This window comes from Leguminivora glycinivorella, chromosome 1 (genome assembly GCF_023078275.1).
Source record: "Leguminivora glycinivorella isolate SPB_JAAS2020 chromosome 1, LegGlyc_1.1, whole genome shotgun sequence".
NCBI classification, from domain to species: Eukaryota; Metazoa; Arthropoda; class Insecta; order Lepidoptera; family Tortricidae; genus Leguminivora; species Leguminivora glycinivorella.
Window position 1 is genome coordinate 3,098,854 of NC_062971.1, and position 19,770 is coordinate 3,118,623.

Consider the following 19,770-nt stretch of genomic DNA (forward strand, 5'->3'; position numbering starts at 1 on the left):
TTAATCTTATATCGATTCTTATCGCATCTCAACGAATCCTTATAAAACCGGAAATAAGACATCGATCCTAAGGTACGCACTAAAACTGTCAAAGTCAAAGCAAAAGTGTCAACCAACCTCGAAATTGACGTCAAAATATTGTTTGTGTTGGGAAATAAAAATGTTTTATAACAGATACTACGAATAATATTCCTTTATCTGATACTAAATAAGAATATTTATTGAAATCTTAGTTCCCTAGCATATTTAAAATCATAAAAAATACAGCAATGGACTTTACAAAAATGTGTCGAATTTGCCTCGAATCTAACAAAATAACATACGACATTTACTCAAGCTATTACGCTAAAAGAAATACCCTGTACTGTGAAATGCTGTCTAATTGCACTAAGCTAAAGGTAAGTTATTTGTATACTTATGTAAAATATATTTAAGTACATTTCCTGCTGCTGGTTGTCAAGGAAAGCTTATGTGTCTTCATTATACAAACGTTGAGTTGATTGACGATCTATTTCTGTCCAGCGGATCCAGTTCGCTAGCGAGTTCTTATTGTATACTGTTCGAAACCAAAGTCCAGAACTTATCTTTATATTTACTATATTTTTAGCCTACCAAAGATGATGGTCTACCTAGCTCAATCTGTAAGGAATGTAGCCGACAATTGAAACGATCATACGCATTTAATCTTAAATGCGAGGAGAGCGACAACAAACTTAGAGACTACATAGAAAGCATTAATGATATAAAGGATGATAACAAAAGTAAATTAAATAAGGAACATTTAGAACTAAAAACAGAAGCAGAAGAAGTGAAAAATGAAGATATGGATGTCAAAGTTGAGGCGGACACAGTATGCAATGTAATAAACGAAATTTTTGAGAATACTGAGCATGATTTGAAGGATGATATTAAACTTGGTAGGTATACTCTTTGATCTTATTTAAGTAGGCATATAATATAGGTACATTATCTTGTTTTCTCTTTTAACAGTTGTGTTCAAATTTTTAACATAATTTGTGTTTCTAGCATGTGGTACAGTGGGCCAAGAAAGTGGTCTACCACTTTTGACAAAAGTTTCTGTGAGCTTTACGATCGCTAAGGTTGACTTGACATATGGTATGACGTAAATATCATATATAGACAGAGCAATAGGCTAGTTTCCTACTAGTCAAATCAGCTTCTTTTTATAAACTGTCAAATTTTTGATTTGCTAATATGGTATCACTATGAAATACTGAGGAGTGACGTCACAGTCAATTCAATATAACTATGTTTAAAAATAACTACTGTCCATATTTTTTTTTCTAATTATGTGGTGCTTTATTTCGTGCACTGCATAAAATATTTTATTTTAAGTATAGGAAACTATTGTCTAGCCTATTGTCACTGACATAATATTATTGCAAGGGAAAATCGACCTTGTTGTCTCATGACGTTCAAAGAACCTCAACCGTAGGGTGGTAAACCGCATTTTTGGTCGACTGTACCACAGGAAACATGTTATAGTTTTTATCTTTGAATAAAGCTGAATTGTAGATAAATAATAATGTTACTTGCTCATTTCAGAGGTGACCTGTAATGAATATGACAATGGTAATGACAGTGACTGGGATGCAGACGATGACAACATGCTTTTAGGAGACCTGCAGCTGAAGAAGAAGGCTAAAGGTATTGATGATATTGATTATTGTAATTGGTTAATATTGGTGTAGAGAAATTAGTCTATAAGGGGACATGGTTCACCCAGAAAGCTGTGTCATAACATAAACGCTACTTACTGAAGATCAACAGAATTAATTGGTTACTAAAGAGATTATAATTTGTTTGGTATATATTTTTTTCTATTTTATAGATTTTACCATAGAAGAAGAAAAACCCAAAAAGAGAAGAGGACGAAAAAAACGGAGTGAGTACTTACACAAAACTCAACACTTTTTACTAAGTTAATACAGATAACCATCAATAAGGGCCAGTTGCATCAACCACACTTGATAGACACATCATTGTCAAACAGCAGACATCCCTGAAACTTCCCTTTCAATAACACTTCAACCGTGACAGACAGTTTGATGCAATCGGCCCTAAAGGGTACAAATGAAAAAGCAGCAACATCATAGTCTTATAAATAACTTAAAAACCAATAAGTGTAACAAAATGATACTATGATGTTGACTTTATATATTCTACACTTTTTATGTCACATTTAATTACTGGTATTCAATGATGATTCTTTTTTAATACTTTTGTATTACTTTATAGCTAAATAGTTTATAACTTGTTACTTGTCCCCAGTCGACCTGGAGCACCAACTGCCAGAAAGCAAACTGCCACACCAATGCGACATCTGTGGCAAGTTCCTTAGTACCAAGAGCAACTTGAAGGCGCACAAGATTTGCCACACAGACCTGCGGCCGTACAAGTGCGCCGACTGTCCTGCCACATTCAGGTAACTTTAAATAGATTGTGTTTTACTGTACTGGCAGGCAAGTATGGTCAAGCGATAAATGATACAACATCAGGCCCTAGGATAGGGACGGCCCGATGTTTTATCATTTATCGCGCGTCCATGATTGCCTGCCAGGAATCACCAACAGATCCGCGCTTCACCTATAGAGTTGTGCCTGCTCGTTCGCCGAAAAGATCGCTCCCAACTAGTACGATCTCCGAAGTGTACTAGTTCGTTCTTATGTACTACTGTAGTGAATGTACTAACATTTAGTACAGTAGTACACCGAGAGAGCAAGAGACTTATTGAACATAATGGCGTACAGTAACGCTCGCTCGTCCTAGCCGAGAGCTGTTCTTCCGTTTTCACGGACTCTCGGTCCGAGTCAGTCGATTCTAGTTTCGTTGTGGCACACGAATCGCTTTGCTGTCATTGTCACTCCTCGGATTCCTCGGCTCTTCGCTACTATTATCATGGAGGGATCATTTGGGAATAGTTCGTCTTACTACAGTGGAGGGAATCATGTTTTTGTACTATAAATGTACTATACAAACCTATTTCTCTGCGATATTTGTGGCAACGAGTGCCCCAACTCCAATTCCGTCGCACAAACCTCACCTAATAAACTGGTAGTGCAACAATCAGCTTCAAGATACTGTGACAAATAGCCGCAGGCAATGTGCTCACGCGGCAAATGTCCCAGATAGACGCGCCTCGGCCGAGGCACGTCTACATAGCACGTTTGCCGCACGAGGAAATTACCTCGCGACGTGCCTCTCTCTGTGTGGACCGGGCTAATGTGATGTAATATTGTGTTTTCGTTGTAATGGGCAGAGGTGGCTGGTAAGCGCTGGTAGCCTAGCGGTAAGTACGTGCGACTTTCGTTCCGGAGGTCGCGGGTTCGAACCCCCTAGGCTAGCACCAATGAGTTTTTCAGAATTTATGTGTGAAATGTTATTTGATATTTGCCAGTCACTTTTCGGTGAAGGAAAATATCGTGAGGAAATCGGACTAATTTCAATAAAGTCTAGTTTACCCTTCGGGTTGGAAGGTCAGATGGCAGTTGCTTTCGTAAAAACTAGTGCCTACGCCTAATCGTGGCATTAGTTGTCAAAGCGGACCCCAGGCTCCCATGAGCTGTGGCAAATGCCGAGATAACGCAAGGAGGATGATGATAAAATGTGGCTGGTAGAACCAACCCAACTCCTTTGATATTGAGTAGGAATTCATTGAGACCTTTTGAATATCCGAGATGTTGTCTTGTTTGTTTGATGCCACTGTGTTGCATTCTAACACCACTTGAGAGACTATCTCCAAACAACTTTTTGGTTTAGATTGTCTGTATGTCTCGAATGTAAAAATCATTTCATATACAGAGTGGGGCCTGCAACAAAGGCGAATAATTGAACTCTAGGCTATTCTCCTTATACTGATCAATATTTGTTCGGCGACTTTTAAAAATAACTTGTATTTTGATTTTTATCACCCTTGAAAGTTTGACAGACAACGTCAATGACAACAATAATGGCGTAAATTGAAGCTAATATTTATCTTGTATGAAAAATTAAAAATTTAAAACTTCATAATTTTTAAAAGTCACTGAACAAATGTTGATCAGTATAAGGAGAACAGCCTATAGTTCAATTCTTCGCCTTTGTTACAGGCCCCACTCTGTATGTATAAGTAAAACATATTTTCTTTAAATGTATTTTCAGAGGGTACAGTGCACTGTTCCAGCACAAGAAAGTGCACACACGAGAGATGCCATACCACTGCGAATACTGCCCGAAGCAGTTCAGCCGACGCACCGGCCTCGTCAACCACATCCGGATGCACAAAGGTCTGTACAGACGCGTTCAATTACATCTACGCACTTACAGCACAGTATAATAAAGAGTACTATCGTACAGTATGGCCACTCCCGCTTGCCGCTAAAAGTGCCGCCCACCCCCTCTCGGTTATTTCACACTCTCACAGTTACCGCCTGTCAAAAACGCGACAAATCGACTCGTCGCGTTTTTGAAACGCACTACATCTTTAACAATGTTATGCCTACTGATTCTTGAAAAATACTTTCCTGTATACATTTTTCGAACGTAAATACCGTTTCTTCGGTTTTATTTCATATTAGTCGGTGGGAAGTGGGGCAAACTTTTGCCTTGTGGCTAACTTCAATATGTTACATGTTGATATTTCTGTTTGTAGGCGAGAAACTCTTTAGCTGCGATGTATGTTTCAAGAACTTTGTGCAGAGCGCGCAACTCTCCATTCACATGAAGAGACACAAAGGGGACAAAACATATCTGTGCCAGGAATGTGGGAAAGGTAATTTAAAATTTAAAAAGTTCTTTGAAAACTTATTGTTAAAAAGTTTTTTTTTTAGAAATGTTCATAAGAAGACCCGTTTTTTATTTTTTGAGTATGTTTCATAAGATTTATTTAATCTCTTATACAGCCTGGTAAAACAGAGTAGGAAATAATAGGGGCGCCACCGTCTATGTAAACCGTTTTGCACGTGACAACATTGCGTCACTTTTGTATGCGCAAGTGTTGCTATGGTAAAAGAAAACCATTTCTACTCTTTTTTTGCCAAGCTGTGAGTGTTGTATGATCCCAGTTGGTCGAAATAAAGTGATTTAATTAATTTTAATTAACTCCCCTCAGATACTCTTAATCTATAAAGCTTAGTGGGAATACTGGGTATTCAGGTTGGTTATACCATTGGCAACACTGTCAGCTGTACATTTGTAATCCTTTTTACAAGGGCGTAAAGTCGACCGAGTGTTGCTGTTAGTACCTATTATTGTATATGTAATCGGTATCTTCTATCTGTATTACCTTCCTACCTCTATCTGTTGTTTTCCCCAATAAAGAAAATAAAATAAAACTTTGTTTATAGCATCTAGTGAGCATAAATTCAACTGTCGACTAAACTTTTTGTCATTCAGGGTTCCCAATAAAAGCGGACTTGAGGGTTCACCAACGAATACACAATGGAGAGAAGCCTTACTCGTGTCATCTCTGTACTAAAACGTTTGCTACCTCTGGAAACCTATCCATACATGTCAGAATACATAATAAGGAAGTTAGGTAAGTTGACATTAATACACTTTTTGAGTAAGTTGACAATGACACATTCACAAAGGGGAGAAATGGTCGTGTCATCTCTACACCAAAAAGTATGCCCTCTGATAACATAACGTCAGGTTACTTAGATAAATAGACAGATAGACACACACATAAATATCGTCAACTAAGAATACAAACCTCTTAGATAGAAATGTTTGAAAACTTTTTTTTAATCTTTTATTTACTTTATTTAAATATATATTAATAATTAAATAAATAAATAAATTTACTTTCACTGGTCCCATTGTCTGTCTGTAATCAAATTTTGCAAGTTATGTTAAATTTGACCCTCTTCCCGGTTTCCGATTGAGCTGAAATTTTGCACACATATGTAAATCACGTGACAATGCAACATTATGGTATTATGAAGCTGATCTGACGATGGAGCAAAAACAGCCATAGGAATAGGAACTCTGTATTGAAATATCGTGTCCCCATCGAGTAAGGGTTTTTCAGAAACGTCTCGGAGAGCAGTAGATGACTGTTGAAAGAAAAGTACAGTCGGCGATAAAACCTTGTGCCAAAAATGTCATTTTTGCTAAAAACTTTTTTTTGTTACTAACACGATTTGCACTCATAATTTTAGAACAAACCGGGACCTAACCGCGTAAATACTCACATTTATATTTGGGCCGACGTTTCGAACATCACATTATGTTCGTGGTCACGGGTAGACTGGCGAGGAATTGCATCAACATATTCTAGCCGCGCGAGTTTTTCGAACTACCCACACTTGTTCTTGATTATTTACTTTTGCGCTAGGGTTGTCACTTTTTGTAATTTATTGTGTTTAATTAAAGGTACCGCTGTAAAGAATGCAGCCGCGGCTTCGTAACTTGCAGCGCCTACAACGTGCACCTCAAGCGACACAAAGGCCAGAGAGACTATCACTGCGAGTGCGGCAAGACCTTCTACACGTCATCCGCCTTGAAACAACACAAGGTAACGCCCGTTTACATTAACCGGAATGTAACCTCAACCCACTCCGTTCATCTTCAAAGTATACCAGGCAGGCAAGTATGGTCACTTACAAATGCACCACCACGCACCGATGCGATAAAGTGTATCCAACTAGTGTCCTACGCCCGCAGGTGTCCCTAAAACCAACGCCACAATGAAAAGGAGTGATAGGCAGCTCATGTATATATGTATTTGTATATTATATATATCGTTGCTGAGTACCCACAATACAAGCCTTCTTGAGCTTACCGTGGGGCTCAGTCAATCTGTGTAAAAAAAAATGTCCTATAATATTTATTTATTTATTTATTGAGATATTGGCCGTTTAATATTATAAAACGTAAAAATATCTCAAAAAAAACCACATTTTTATTAAGGTCAAATTCGCTTACTGTGATAGCTATTGAGATTATCCTATCACCCCTTTTCATTTTGGCGTTGGTTTAAGGAACAGCCAGTATGTAGGAAGCGAAATGTAAAGAATTATCCGTTTTAAAAATGGTTTTAATTGAAGTATCTGGAGATTTAGGGGACATCAGAATTTTGTTTCAACTGATCATAATATTTCTGGATTTACATAGCCACTTTATACGGATATATGTAGAAACAGAGCCTAATGTCGTGCTTGCTAAATGCACCCCGCTTCGACCCGGCCGGTATATCCATTCACTTGTGCACCATCTGTCTTGGTCATCAAGTCATCATCAGCACACCTCGGACACTAGCGATCAAATATATGAAAGAGGCACATTCCCAAACACACAATCTAAGCTCGTGTAGGTGAACGCGTACCGTGCTTGTATGAATGAGATGTGACAGGTCAACTGGTCGTGTTTTTGACATGTGGTAACTGTGAGGTAACCGAGAGCTGGTGGGGGGCACTACCAGCGGGGAGCGGGAGTGGCCATACTGTACGATAGTACTCTTTATTAAACTGTGTCATCAGGTACCTACTACCAATTACCAAAGACATGTAACTCCGTATAGACAGCTATACAGTCTAAGAAAAAAACGTACCTCAAAGCCCTAGAGAAAAAGTTACGGTGGCCTAGATGGCGTTACACCTTTGGGGAACGCTCGGCTAGATGGCGCTAATATTAATATTTGACATTTTAACACATATCAAGCTAACAATATGGGCCAAATTGTCAAGACTGATGTTCAAAAGTTTCAAGCTTGTGTCGAGAGGTGGCAGTCTATGCACTATGATTACACATTTTACTTTGTCACGACAGTAACTCTCTATACTTAATACTCGATCCTCTTTGCAACTATCTACACAAGCCATACTTTACTATAATATTGATATAATTGCAACATCCTTTAATATTATTCTATTTACTTCCAGGTAGTCCACACAGGCGAAAAGAAATACCAATGCAAGATATGTGACCGAAAATTCTCACAGACCAGCCATCTCAGTCGCCACTTCAAGAGAGACCACGCGAAGCCCAACATGCCTATACCGTCGTCAGACCATTATAAGATTGTTATAAATAACGATGACAAGTCTTTCATGTTTGACGTGTCGGCCAACGCGAGTCAGGGGGTGAAGTGTGAGGGGTCATAGTGAAGAGACTAACTAAGTAGTATACAAGAAATATGTCAATAGTCAAGTTACTTTCACGATTTTTTCACGTGTGTCTAAAAAACGCGGTGTATTTATGTAGGCCCTAAAACACGCCCACAGCTGTTTGGTCCACACTCTGAATCTTATTATTCTTTTGTTGAAAGAATATCTTTGTATATAATTTACAAAAGTACAATTATTTATTGATTGAATCATTCTAGTGTTTGTTTTGTGGATATTTTTATCTAGATTAAGTCACGAGGATTACTAACAATGTTTTGTAACAAATGTAAATAAATCGATTATTTTGTCATTATTGTCTCCTTAATTCGTTTTGTCTTTAATCATTTAGAACTAGAATAAATAAATATACATACATCTATACTCGTAACGACTGGTTAAGACTTGAAATATTATAGCCATACTTCTGCTAAAAATATTGGGTAACAGTAAGAGCTAATAAAACAAAATTTAACATTAAAACTAAATATATTTCAATTAATTCACATAAAATCGCTCCTCATTTTAAATAAATCATTTACTTAATTATGCTAAAGGAATTTGAATTAATCTAAAATTTCTGCAGTCAATTATAAATAAAATAAACCAAAATCTTCAGGATAAGTGTTTTTTTTTTTAATAATCGGCTAAAATGAGAAAATACCCCTATCCTTAGGAAGAAACTAAATGCATAACAATTAACTAAAACATAATAACAACCTAAAATAAAAACATGTATCGTACTTCATATTGTCCGAATACACGAAATTACAATGAATTCTAGCTAAAAATAAAATGTACTAAAACCATTCTTATTATTCTTTGACGCGAACTGTATCATGGGTAACTAAATTAAAACTATATCAACTTTTATTAGCATATTTTAAAATTGAATAAATAGTGAAAATTATTTTTTTGCATCAATTTATAAAGTCAAATAATCTATATTTGTTAATTTGTTCATAAAATAATCATATTTATATTAATTTGAAATTCATTATGATAGACAACACATAGAACATTGATCATTTAAAAAATACATTTCAAAGTGAGTGCATTTTTCAAAGTACAAATTCTATAACTACTTACAAATAGGTATGGTATTAGCATGATCCTTAGTTGCAAACTGACACCTCCATATTTAAAAACACTACTAGGTGCCTATACTAACATCAACATAATATATAACTGACCATGGATGGACTTTCTGTGTTTATCATTTACAATTTATGTACTAAAATAAACACAATGAACATTAGTGGACTGGACTATGACTTTTCAGTATGGTTCACAAATAGTATTCAGTGTCAATAATGGTATTGATGTAGAATATAACACATCTATAATGTGAACTATTGAAATCATATTCTTATCAGGGAGACTGTGCTATAAGTTTTTTCACAAAATTTATATTACACAAACATCCACACAGTTCGAACGCCTCATTAAAAAGACCTGTGGCCTGTGGCCCATTTCATAAAGCTACATATCGCAAGCGAAAGTTAATTTCTAAGACAAGAGTTCCACTTGTAATGTCTTACAGGTATGAAAAGCTTTTCCTTCGTATTTTTCCGGAAACGTTAGTATTTTAATTTTTTTATTATTATTTAATAAGCATGTATCCATCCAGTGATCATTATGGCAGTACCTAATCATATCCGAGATGTAGATGTGATGTGCTCATCTAGTCTATTTGTCATGCTAGTTCAGACAGTGTGAGTACTCTTTGTACTGAGACTGACTGAAATAGCATGACACATTCCTACTACATCTGTAGCTTTTTGAAATGGACTAAAGGTTGAATCAGTGAACAAATGTTGGTATTAATGTCAGTCCATTATCTTTCCCTATTTCTTTATAGGATCACTGTACACCTGTCAGTTAGTCTAGAGGTCGATCTTGGGCCGGTACTGCAGCCGCAGCGGCGGGTCGCGGAACCGCCAGCGCGTCACGTATACGAACTTGAGCGTGTGGTCCTTGCCGAGAAGCTCGTCATTACATAGGATGTCAATCTGGAGAACAAATAAATAAAATTAATATTATAGGACATAGGTATACGCACGAAGCACGAAGCTACGAACGAACAAAGCTTTATGACATAATGCTTGTATTGAGGGTACAATGGTACATAATATTGATAGATATATAGAAAACGTCTGTGACTGGAACATATATGTCAGTGATCACCAGTACCACACGGTTTCATAGGTAGCGTCACTACCTACCCATAGTAAAATGTAGTATAAGAAATAATTAGACATAGTTTGTTTATTGTATTGTTCATTTATATGTTGGCAAAAAAAAAAAAGTTTACTACTAACTTCTCTATACTTCTGCATGTCGTTGAGCACCTTCTTGGCGACAAACTTCTTGAGATGAGTGATGGTGGCCTGTGCAGAGCAGCGGATGAAGCTTCGCTTCAGCGTCCGGAGGGATGTTGATATACACTCCAGGCACACATTGACCTGTGTTAAGGAATGGGATAAGTAACTTTGAGTTAAATTTTTAAGGTTAATAAAAACGCATTTATAAATAAGAGAGGATTTATGACATTTTAAGATAATATAGTAGTCATGCCTGGATTTGAGAACTAGGTACGGTCAGCGAAGAAGAAAGTGGTTTTCCACTTTTCTATTTTATTTTTAAACACATAAGGTCGAAAAGTGGTAAACCACTTTTTTGGCTGACTGTACTTGATATTGATATGGGTTTGCAATTTAGAGAGACCTCCTCCATCATAAGGTTATTTGGGCCTAGTGAGCCTAGGTGCAAACCCAGCAGTAAATGTAGTAATAAGATAGTAATATACGATTGAGGAAATCGATTCTTTAGCAGTTAACAGTTCACTTTACATTTGACAGCTCTCAGCATAAGTATGTTAACCAAATTTACTTGTACTGCAAAGTGCTAAAGAATCTATTTCCTTGACCGTACATTACTAGCAATTTGAATACTACACTCACCTGTTCATCTTTCCTATGATTGTCAGTGTTGTCGGGTTGCTCAGGCTCCTCGCCTGCGCCTCCCTTGTCTCCCAGGGCCAACGCGGCATCCTTCGGGCACGGCAGGTTCCGCACGCGGTAGAAACTGCGTTCGCGTTTTAGCTCATCTAAAGACAGAACACAGTTGTTAATTAATAGGTGAATAACTGTTTAGAAATTGAAGAAATGTCCTGTGAAACAAAAAGTGACAGTCTTATATAAAAGATTTCCTTGAGTATTTACTTGCTTCCTTACTTGAGTTTTGAGTTTAAAATTTAATTAAATTAGGCTTGTGGGTAGGAAACAAGTCCAGTGGTCTATCAAAACATGATTTCCAGACGTTACTTCATCCAAATTGGATGTTTCCGTGCAATATAACTGTAAAATATTGATTTCCGCTATAGGAAAAAGGTTGAGTGTCTATTCAAATTAAAAAATATGTATTCATAAAGTTCTTCTAATTCTACACATAGGTACAGAGAGCAATGCAAAGGTTATGGGATGCAATTTGATCCTCTGAAAATCTATACAAGCTCAATACTTTTGAAGAGATTTGGTAAAAAGAAATATTGACTCACTATCTTGCAAGTCTGGTACAAGCTTGTAGACAATGTCCTGCATGGTGCGGTCGAAGCTGATGTACTGCAGAGGGTGCGACTGGTGAATCACGATGTCGCATGTTGGACATGTGTTGTTCTCCTCCAAGTGTTTCACTAGGCAGCTTTTGCAGACTGTAACATTGCAAATTAAGACATCAACTTCAATTCTTTCTGGCTAGTGATGTTGGTAGAGCAGTACAATACACATGAACCTGGGGGGTCTTTACTTGATACTCTTGCACTTAACTAACATTAAGTTCATGGTACTGTTGACTGAGAAAAATTGACTGGTATAACCTTATATTTAAAAGCTAGTTGTGGAGAAATATCAGAAGATGAGTTTTTTATAAATGAAAATTATTAGTAGAGAGCAGCAGTATATTAGTGGAAATTCGAGAAAATACTTACACGTATGTAAGCATTCGGTGACTGTGGTAGCATCTATGAAGTATCCGCGGCAAATCTTGCAAGTTATGTGGCTGTTAAGAGTTTTTAGCTTTATCCTCCTTTCCATGGTCATCCTAACACTACTACTGTGCTAAAAACATTTATTAAACTAACTTAAATTAATCGAAAACAAAAAAATTAGAACATAAACGCGAATCCCTCGATCAGTCAACTCAACACTTCACATTGCGTTTTGTTTACTGCTATGATGTCTCAAAGAAAACGCAAATCATTACCAAAACTATGCTATTTTGTTACGAAATAAAAAAACTCATTTGAAGAATATTATTTTTATTACGGTTTTAATAATATTTTGTTGTTCAGATAAATTGTAGCTACACTGTGAACAGACCATGAGCTACACATTTATTTTCAGCTTTAATAACTAAACGCCGTAATGCGTTTAGTGATGTCCTATATTTTTTAAATTGCTATCGATTGTTTTAATTTTTTTTTAAATTCGAAGATCATAAAAATATCAAAGTGTCAGATTTATAATGGAATTTGGTTACAAAAAAAATATGTAATCGATTGTGCGAAAACCGTAACTCACAGATACAACACTACTTGGCTGAATGACCAATGTCATTGCCTTACCTCAGCGGGGGCAATTTAAAAATATAGCAAACAAACAAAAAATTGAAAATGGTCGGCTGAAATTTCCCACTTTGGCACGTGAATTAGATCGTTTAGTTTTTATTTTCGTTGGAATCCACAAGCCACCGTCAAGCTGGGTGCCAAAACGGTGGACAGGTTCCTGAGTTTAGCAGACGACAATTTTGTTGAAGATGTAAAGGACGATTTAAAATGTTTTATAGCAGAAAAAAGAGTTGACAGGTAAACAATTTTTGCTATATTGTTATTTTCTGCACATTCTTTCTTCTGAGTTTTGTGTCTTGTATAATTCTAAAACATTTAGTTACATGATAGATAGGCTTATTAAATATGTTTATTTCATGTGTCTTTAATACACGCACATTTCGTTATTCGGTTGTTATTTTCAAGGTTAAAATCCGTCAAAGATGTACGTAGGTCGCGGATTATATGGAGCGAGACTGCGGTGCGGATGCTAATAAATATTCATAAATGATCTATAAAATTGCTCGGATCATCATACGAGTTTCCGTGCAGACACGCTACTGCGTAATGTTTTTCTCCTTTTTATAATAACTTATTTAAGCCTAGTAGATTTCAATAGGAATTGTATTGGATAATAATTAAAATATTCTCTAGTTAATTATATGATTTTTACTTAAATGCCCAAATTTTTTTTATGTATTTGTAATATACTTCCAATTTATATTTTTGCATTGATCATTCACATTATCCAGTGACAAAGTGAGTTTTTTTTTTATTTTTTGCAAAATATTTATTTCATACATATTATTTATTTTTACATGAATTATATAAGCACTAAATATGCATTGTAATTATATTTGTGACAGTATATTCAGCTACCCTGTGTTTTCAGCATGCTCTATAAATATCTGCTCCAGTTAACAACAAGCTTCCTCTAGAATGGGGTCAAGGGATCAATTGGGAGACTTCTGATTACACCAATTGAATCACCTTTAATCTTGTTTGATTTCATCTTGTTGTCATTTACAGTTCAAGACATATTATTTATTATAATGATATATTAGTAGTAATATGATGATAAAACACACACATCAACATTTCATAGAATCTCATACAGTATACTGTCCTATGCCCTATTATTGACTAGCAGTTAGATATTTGTACTTATTTTAATTTGTGCAAAAAAGTTAAAAATATAGTCCAAAAATCAGTTGCAATAATTGTTGATAATGTTAACATATTATTATGTTTGAATTTATTCTTGGAATATTGATTTTTTTTGTTATTGCTTATCTTTATTGATATTTTACAAAACTAATATTTCATTACATATTTTTTAGAAGGATCTAAGCTAATAGTATTGCTTGTCCATAGGCATAATATTCAATATCATGTGGATGTGACAATAGCAAGTTTTTTGCACTCATTAAATGAAGCCAATTGAATACTACTAGTGTATAATTTCAGCGTGCTGGTGTTCCCACCAGTAAGCAACTATCGGCGATTCCTGATCCACCGCTGCGTGGAGGAGTTTGGCTGTCCGGAGCTTGCCACATTCTCCATCGGTGTAAGCGACGAGCGCAGGACAGTGATCTGCTTCAGAGAGAAGATACTCCGGTGAGTCCTAAATTTGTATTTTGAACTGTTACTTGAGGTACATATATAAAATAAAAATCTTGCTATGACATATTTGAATTTTTTTTAAGCGTAATACATTATGTATATAAAAGATCTTGCCTTTGGTACAACTCAAAGTGAGTGAGTGAGTGAGAGTGTAGGTAAAGTTTGTTAAACATGTCAAAACCTCGAGCATAGACTCACAAAACTAGATTTCTTATTTGATTTACTTCTTTAATAACTCAAATTACATACAACTAGGGAACAAATCAAATTATTTTATTGAATATTTTTTTTGATTTGTTCTTTTTTTCAAGTAGTCACACTACTATATATAAATTATAAATCGAAATAGATATCATACACGAAAGAAGAAACGGCAAGGCCCACTGGTGGTCGAGCCGGGAATCGAACCCAGGTCTTCAGATTACGCGGCTAACATCTTTACCACTAGACCACATGCCCGCCCTGGCGGCTGGGCTGGCCCGTTTTTTCTTTCGTGTATGATATCTATTTCAATTCAAATTAAATAGTTAATCATTTAGTTGTAAAATACAATGTGACTGTGAAAATGAATATCATTCTGTATACAATACTGAGTGAAATAACAAAAATTGTATCTAATTTACTACTGTAAGCTATTCTTTACTTGTTTGAATGTCATTATAATAATGTGACATCATAAATTCACGTCACATGATCATGATAGACCTATTCTGAGTAATAAATGTACACTTTCGAAGGTCTGACAAAACTGTAGGACGTAATGTGACTCTTATGTCGTTGGCATGAAGTTGACATTGTTACATGTTTTCATGCTTGGTTATAAGGATAATAAGGATGGAATCCACTGGGTTGAAATTTTTGGTATTCTTTGTTCTTTTTTAACCCCCGACGCAAAACTGACGGGGTGTTATAAGTTTGACGTGTCTGTCTGTCTGTTTGTCTGTCTATGTGTGTGCTCCCGAACGGATGAACCGATTTATATTTCGTTTTTTTTTTGTCTGAAAGCTGAGTTAGTCGGGAGTGTTCTTAGCCGTGTCTCATGAAAATCCGTCTACTATGTCGCGTTGTCGGGTTTTTTCTAAATTTTTCAAGATAGATATTTTCTGCTTTATTCAGCACAACCGAGTCATTAACCCAAGATTTTGAACACCACATACACATGGAATAACGCATTCAAACTTTGTCATTGCACAACTTCACCTTTTCTGAAAAGTTTTTCAAAAAGGTCTTTTAAAATTGTGGAGTTTTACAAACCGGTTTGTCAGTAGATGAACACGCAAAATTCTTAAGTTTATATGATAACCCAGAAAACGTGTACAGTCAACTACAAAGAGATGTATACACTTTTTCACCTTATTGCATTGTAATAAGGTGAAAAAATGGATACATATCTTTGTAGTCGACTGTACAGTACGAGCACCTAAGACGTCATCCGACTCGCATGGCTAAATTCTAATATCAACCATCATGCGTTTTTTAAGGTTGACTATGTCGCGCCACGATAGTCATGACGTTCAAACGGTGATGATGATGATGAGTCGCAAACTTACTATTGTTTTAGTTAATATGTCTTGTTTCCAGGGATGAAGCTTGTGCTCTGCCTACCATGGGATTGACGCAGACCGAACGCGAAGATGCGAACATATCACACTCGGGTAAGTTGTTTTTGTTATTTCTAGGAAAAATAATACTTTACGCACAGTTTTCAAAGTTTAACTACATCTAAATCTTTTTAAGAGCCTCGTAGAAGCATATATTGGTGGTTATTTGGTACATTATTTTCATTTAACATTCAAATTTGCAAAAACCGATTAAGTAAGTAAGTGATGAGGATAAGTCTTTCATAACACTGCCTATTAAAAAAATCTCATATCTCACTGCTACTCAAAGTTGAATCGCAATAAGTAACCTATAATGTGACATTATCTGGGTAAAGAGACCTTATTGTCGATGTATTTGTACACGAACATTGCCGTAAGCGCCATCGACAATAAGGTCCCTTTACCCAATTAATGTCACATATGCATCCAATACATAGCCTTTTTAATGCCCAAAACGCAATACGACTTTTCAAAGTACCTACTCATACTCAATATGGCTTCACAAACAAAACTGTCGGATAATTTTGTGCGCTTACACGAAAATAGCGTATTAACACATATGTCCTTAATTCAACCGCTCCATATACTGTGCCCTGTGCCGTTTCGTCATCTCGAAACTCACGAAGCGCCCCCACGCGGAGATGACTCAGACTCACTCATTGAATTTATTTTGCACACTGTACTCCAGAATTAGACGCCGCATCATGTACACTTGTACAGTAGCGGCAAATAATGTTTCATATTTTTCGGACACATTTGAACACTTCATTCATTAATTAAAAAAACCGGCCAAGGGCGTGTCGGGCCACTCTCAGTGTAGGGTTCCGTAGTTTTCCGTATTTTTCTCAAAAACTACTAAACCTCACAAGTTCAAAACCATTTTCCTAGAAAGTCTTTATAAAGTTCTACTTTTGTGATGTTAATATTAATATTATCGAAAATGTTAATATTATCAAACAACGGTCTTAGTAAACCCTTATTCATTTTTTAATACCTATCCAACAATATATCACACGTTGGGGTTGGAATGAAGAAAAATATCAGCCCCCACTTTACATGTAGGGGGGGTAGGTACCCTAATAAAACATTTTTTTCCATTTTTTATTTTTGCACTTTGTTGGCGTGATTGATATACGAGTACATATTGGTACCAAATTACAGCTTTCTAGTGCTAACGGCACAGACCAACCCCTATAGACATCCATTACAAGACGACTCGCGGTCGCCAGCCTTCCTAGTATTTGCACTGATATAAGCGCGGGCGCTCGCCGTGCCCGATCAGTATCGACCAAGTAACAGACCCGAAAGCAGCGCGTGTTTTTCGCACTAAAAAATTGGAAAAGGGTATTTTGATGCCTTAAAGATGTCCACCTGTAGTGTGAAATGGTGTGGAAAGGTAACAAGAAGCTCAAATTTAAAAACAGACGGCATTACATTCCACAAATAAGTCATATTTATAATTTATTCAGAGCCGGCATAGGTCAACTTACATTGGCCACTTACGCGTCAGTAGAAGGACAGTCATACTTCTGTCCCTTTTCATCTGGCGCGACTGCCCGCCGTCCTTGAAACGGCCAATCACAGCGCGCTTAACACATTCCCCGCCCGCTCCTCGCACCCCAAACACTGGTGACTCGTAACGCGAACAAAATATACAAGATTGCTACTCTATAGGAGGTTCTCTGTGGCTAACGGTTACTGAGATTATCCGCGGACGGACGGACGGACGGACAGACAGACATGGCGAAACTATAAGGGTTCCTAGTTGACTACGGAACCCTAAAAAAAGCGGCTATTCCGCGATTTCGATGAATTAATTTACAATATAGATGCGTATAATAAGAAGTTCAATAGCCGAAATAAATTACAGCTGGAAGCCTCAGGCAGACTTGGTCACTTTTTCTTTCATATGTGTAATTTATTTCGGTTTTAATTTATATACATAGTAGTGTGACTACTTTAAGACAGCACAAGTTGAAATATTTTCAATAGATTATAATTTAACTTGTGTTCATTAGAAGTTCAATAGCGGTAAGAGCGTGCGACTTTCGATCCGGAGGTCGCGGGTTCGAACCCCGGCTCGTTCCAATGAGTTTTTCGGAACTTATGTGCAAAATATCATTTGATATTAAATTTGCCAGTCGCTTTTCGGTGAAGGAAAACATCGTGAGGAAACCGAACTAATTCCAATAAGGCCTAGTTACCCTTCGGGTTGGAATGTCACATGGCAGTCGCTTTCGTAAAACTAGTGCCTACGCCAAATCTTGGGATTAGTTGTCAAAGCGGACCCCGAGCTCACATGAGCCGTGGCAAATGCCGGGATAACGCAAGGAGGATGATGACACGATTGGTTTGTGTTGAGTAAAGTCTAATCCACATCAGGTTCTCGTGGCTGCCCACGGGCCACGTGCAGTGAGTCCTAAGACTTATGTGAATTATGAAGTATTCAAATACATATTTGTAATTATGATAAAATGGTTCTTTACTTGATATAAAATTCTAATTTTAAAAATTTTCGACTTATTGCTTTCTATTGTATAACCAGTATGATAGATTTTTTGCCACTACTGTAATTACCTAGTTTACATGATTATGTAAACCCATATTAAAGTATAAATGTTCGTTACTTCTTTGCATTACCACGGCATTTGCCACGAGACGCTTTTCTATTATAATTCCTTTCCTCCACTTCGCAACTCTGGGCATCGTAGAAAATAAGCTAGAAAAATATCTTGAGAAACAATCTACACTACAGTCTATAGATTGTTTTCTATGACTCAAACTAATCGTTTGACTAATGTTTTTAACCTCCGACGCAAAAACGACGAGGTATTATTATAAGTTTGACGTGTCTGTCTATCTGTCTGTTTGTGTGTGTGTCTATCTGTGACATCGTAGCTCCCGAACGGATGAACCGATTTTTTTTTGTTTGAAAGCTCAAAGCTGAATTCGTCGGGAGTTTTCTTATAGGCCCACTTGCGCCAACCACTTAACTCAGGGTTAGTGGGCTGTCATCCGTCAAATTCCATATAAAATAGTGGATTAACCCTCGAGTTAACTCTCCATTTTCGTTGGTGCAAGCGGCCCTTAAACATGTTTCATGAAAATCAGTCCACTATATCGGGGTTTTTTTCAAAATTTAACGTTTTTGGTTATGCATTATGAATTGGCCGTAATAGAACAGAGGGAACAGCCTTAAATTTATCATTATCACAACCTCATTTAATACTTACGCACGGCCACTTTTTCGTTAATACCATGCACAATCAGCTTGGTCCGACCCTAATCATACCATCACTGCTTTTAAAGTAGACAAACAAAATTTGTATGTAAATTAACTGATCGAATACTGTAGCTACATACCGATTAAAATCATTTACCAAAATAGACTGTGGCCTTCTAAACCTAAAGTAGATTTAGCAAAAACGCTAACCCGTGATGCGTTCCAAACAAAAACCGTCTAGTCTATTAGCTAACCGTAACACATAATTCAAGAGAACTGAACGCCCAAATGTTACACCAATTCGGTGCAATGATTATGCAAATCCGTCCACTTCTTCAACCTCTTATCTTTCTTAAAATCTACATCTAACAATCTACTTTAATACGTTGTATTATAGTACCGTATACAGTTGGTTTCGGAGTTAAGTCTCTTAAGAGATATTCGGTTGAGAAAAATTGCAGTGCGTTTTGTATTTAGTTCTTTTGTTATATGCGATCGTCGTTTGTTCTTGGTTACGAATTGCCGCCTTTGTGGAGTCTCTGACGCTCATTGTTCAATTAATTGGCACTGGGAACTGGGGGAATTAAATGGGTGTATGGAAATTGAAAAATA

At 36.6% G+C, this 19,770-nt stretch overlaps 3 protein-coding genes across 3 annotated transcripts in view; 2 read left to right on the forward strand and 1 right to left on the reverse strand.

Moving 5' to 3' along the window:
- Window positions 1–113: 113 nt before the first annotated feature.
- LOC125228816 (zinc finger protein 558-like) lies at window positions 114–8,418 on the forward strand. The gene is made up of 10 exons (XM_048133506.1): window positions 114–398; window positions 608–917; window positions 1,567–1,668; window positions 1,853–1,906; window positions 2,293–2,446; window positions 4,162–4,286; window positions 4,652–4,771; window positions 5,395–5,536; window positions 6,376–6,517; window positions 7,884–8,418. The coding sequence occupies exons 1-10, from the start codon at window positions 270–272 to the stop codon at window positions 8,103–8,105; spliced, it is 1,500 nt and encodes a 499-aa protein (XP_047989463.1). The 5' UTR covers window positions 114–269; the 3' UTR covers window positions 8,106–8,418.
- Window positions 8,419–8,589: 171 nt separating this feature from the next.
- LOC125226706 (polycomb group RING finger protein 3) lies at window positions 8,590–12,318 on the reverse strand. Its single transcript, XM_048130787.1, has 5 exons — window positions 12,094–12,318; window positions 11,665–11,817; window positions 11,069–11,214; window positions 10,427–10,570; window positions 8,590–10,117 (listed from the first exon to the last, which is right to left on the reverse strand). The coding sequence occupies exons 1-5, from the start codon at window positions 12,203–12,205 to the stop codon at window positions 9,992–9,994; spliced, it is 681 nt and encodes a 226-aa protein (XP_047986744.1). The 5' UTR covers window positions 12,206–12,318; the 3' UTR covers window positions 8,590–9,991.
- A 494-nt stretch (window positions 12,319–12,812) lies between these two features.
- The window catches only part of LOC125225681 (R3H and coiled-coil domain-containing protein 1), a 60,566-nt gene continuing 53,608 nt past the window's right edge, over window positions 12,813–19,770 (forward strand). The window contains exons 1-3 of the mRNA XM_048129508.1: window positions 12,813–12,969; window positions 14,179–14,328; window positions 15,916–15,989. Coding sequence (XP_047985465.1) covers window positions 15,941–15,989 — 49 coding nt within the window. The 5' untranslated portion in view covers window positions 12,813–12,969; window positions 14,179–14,328; window positions 15,916–15,940. The remainder of the gene's footprint in view (window positions 12,970–14,178; window positions 14,329–15,915; window positions 15,990–19,770) is intronic.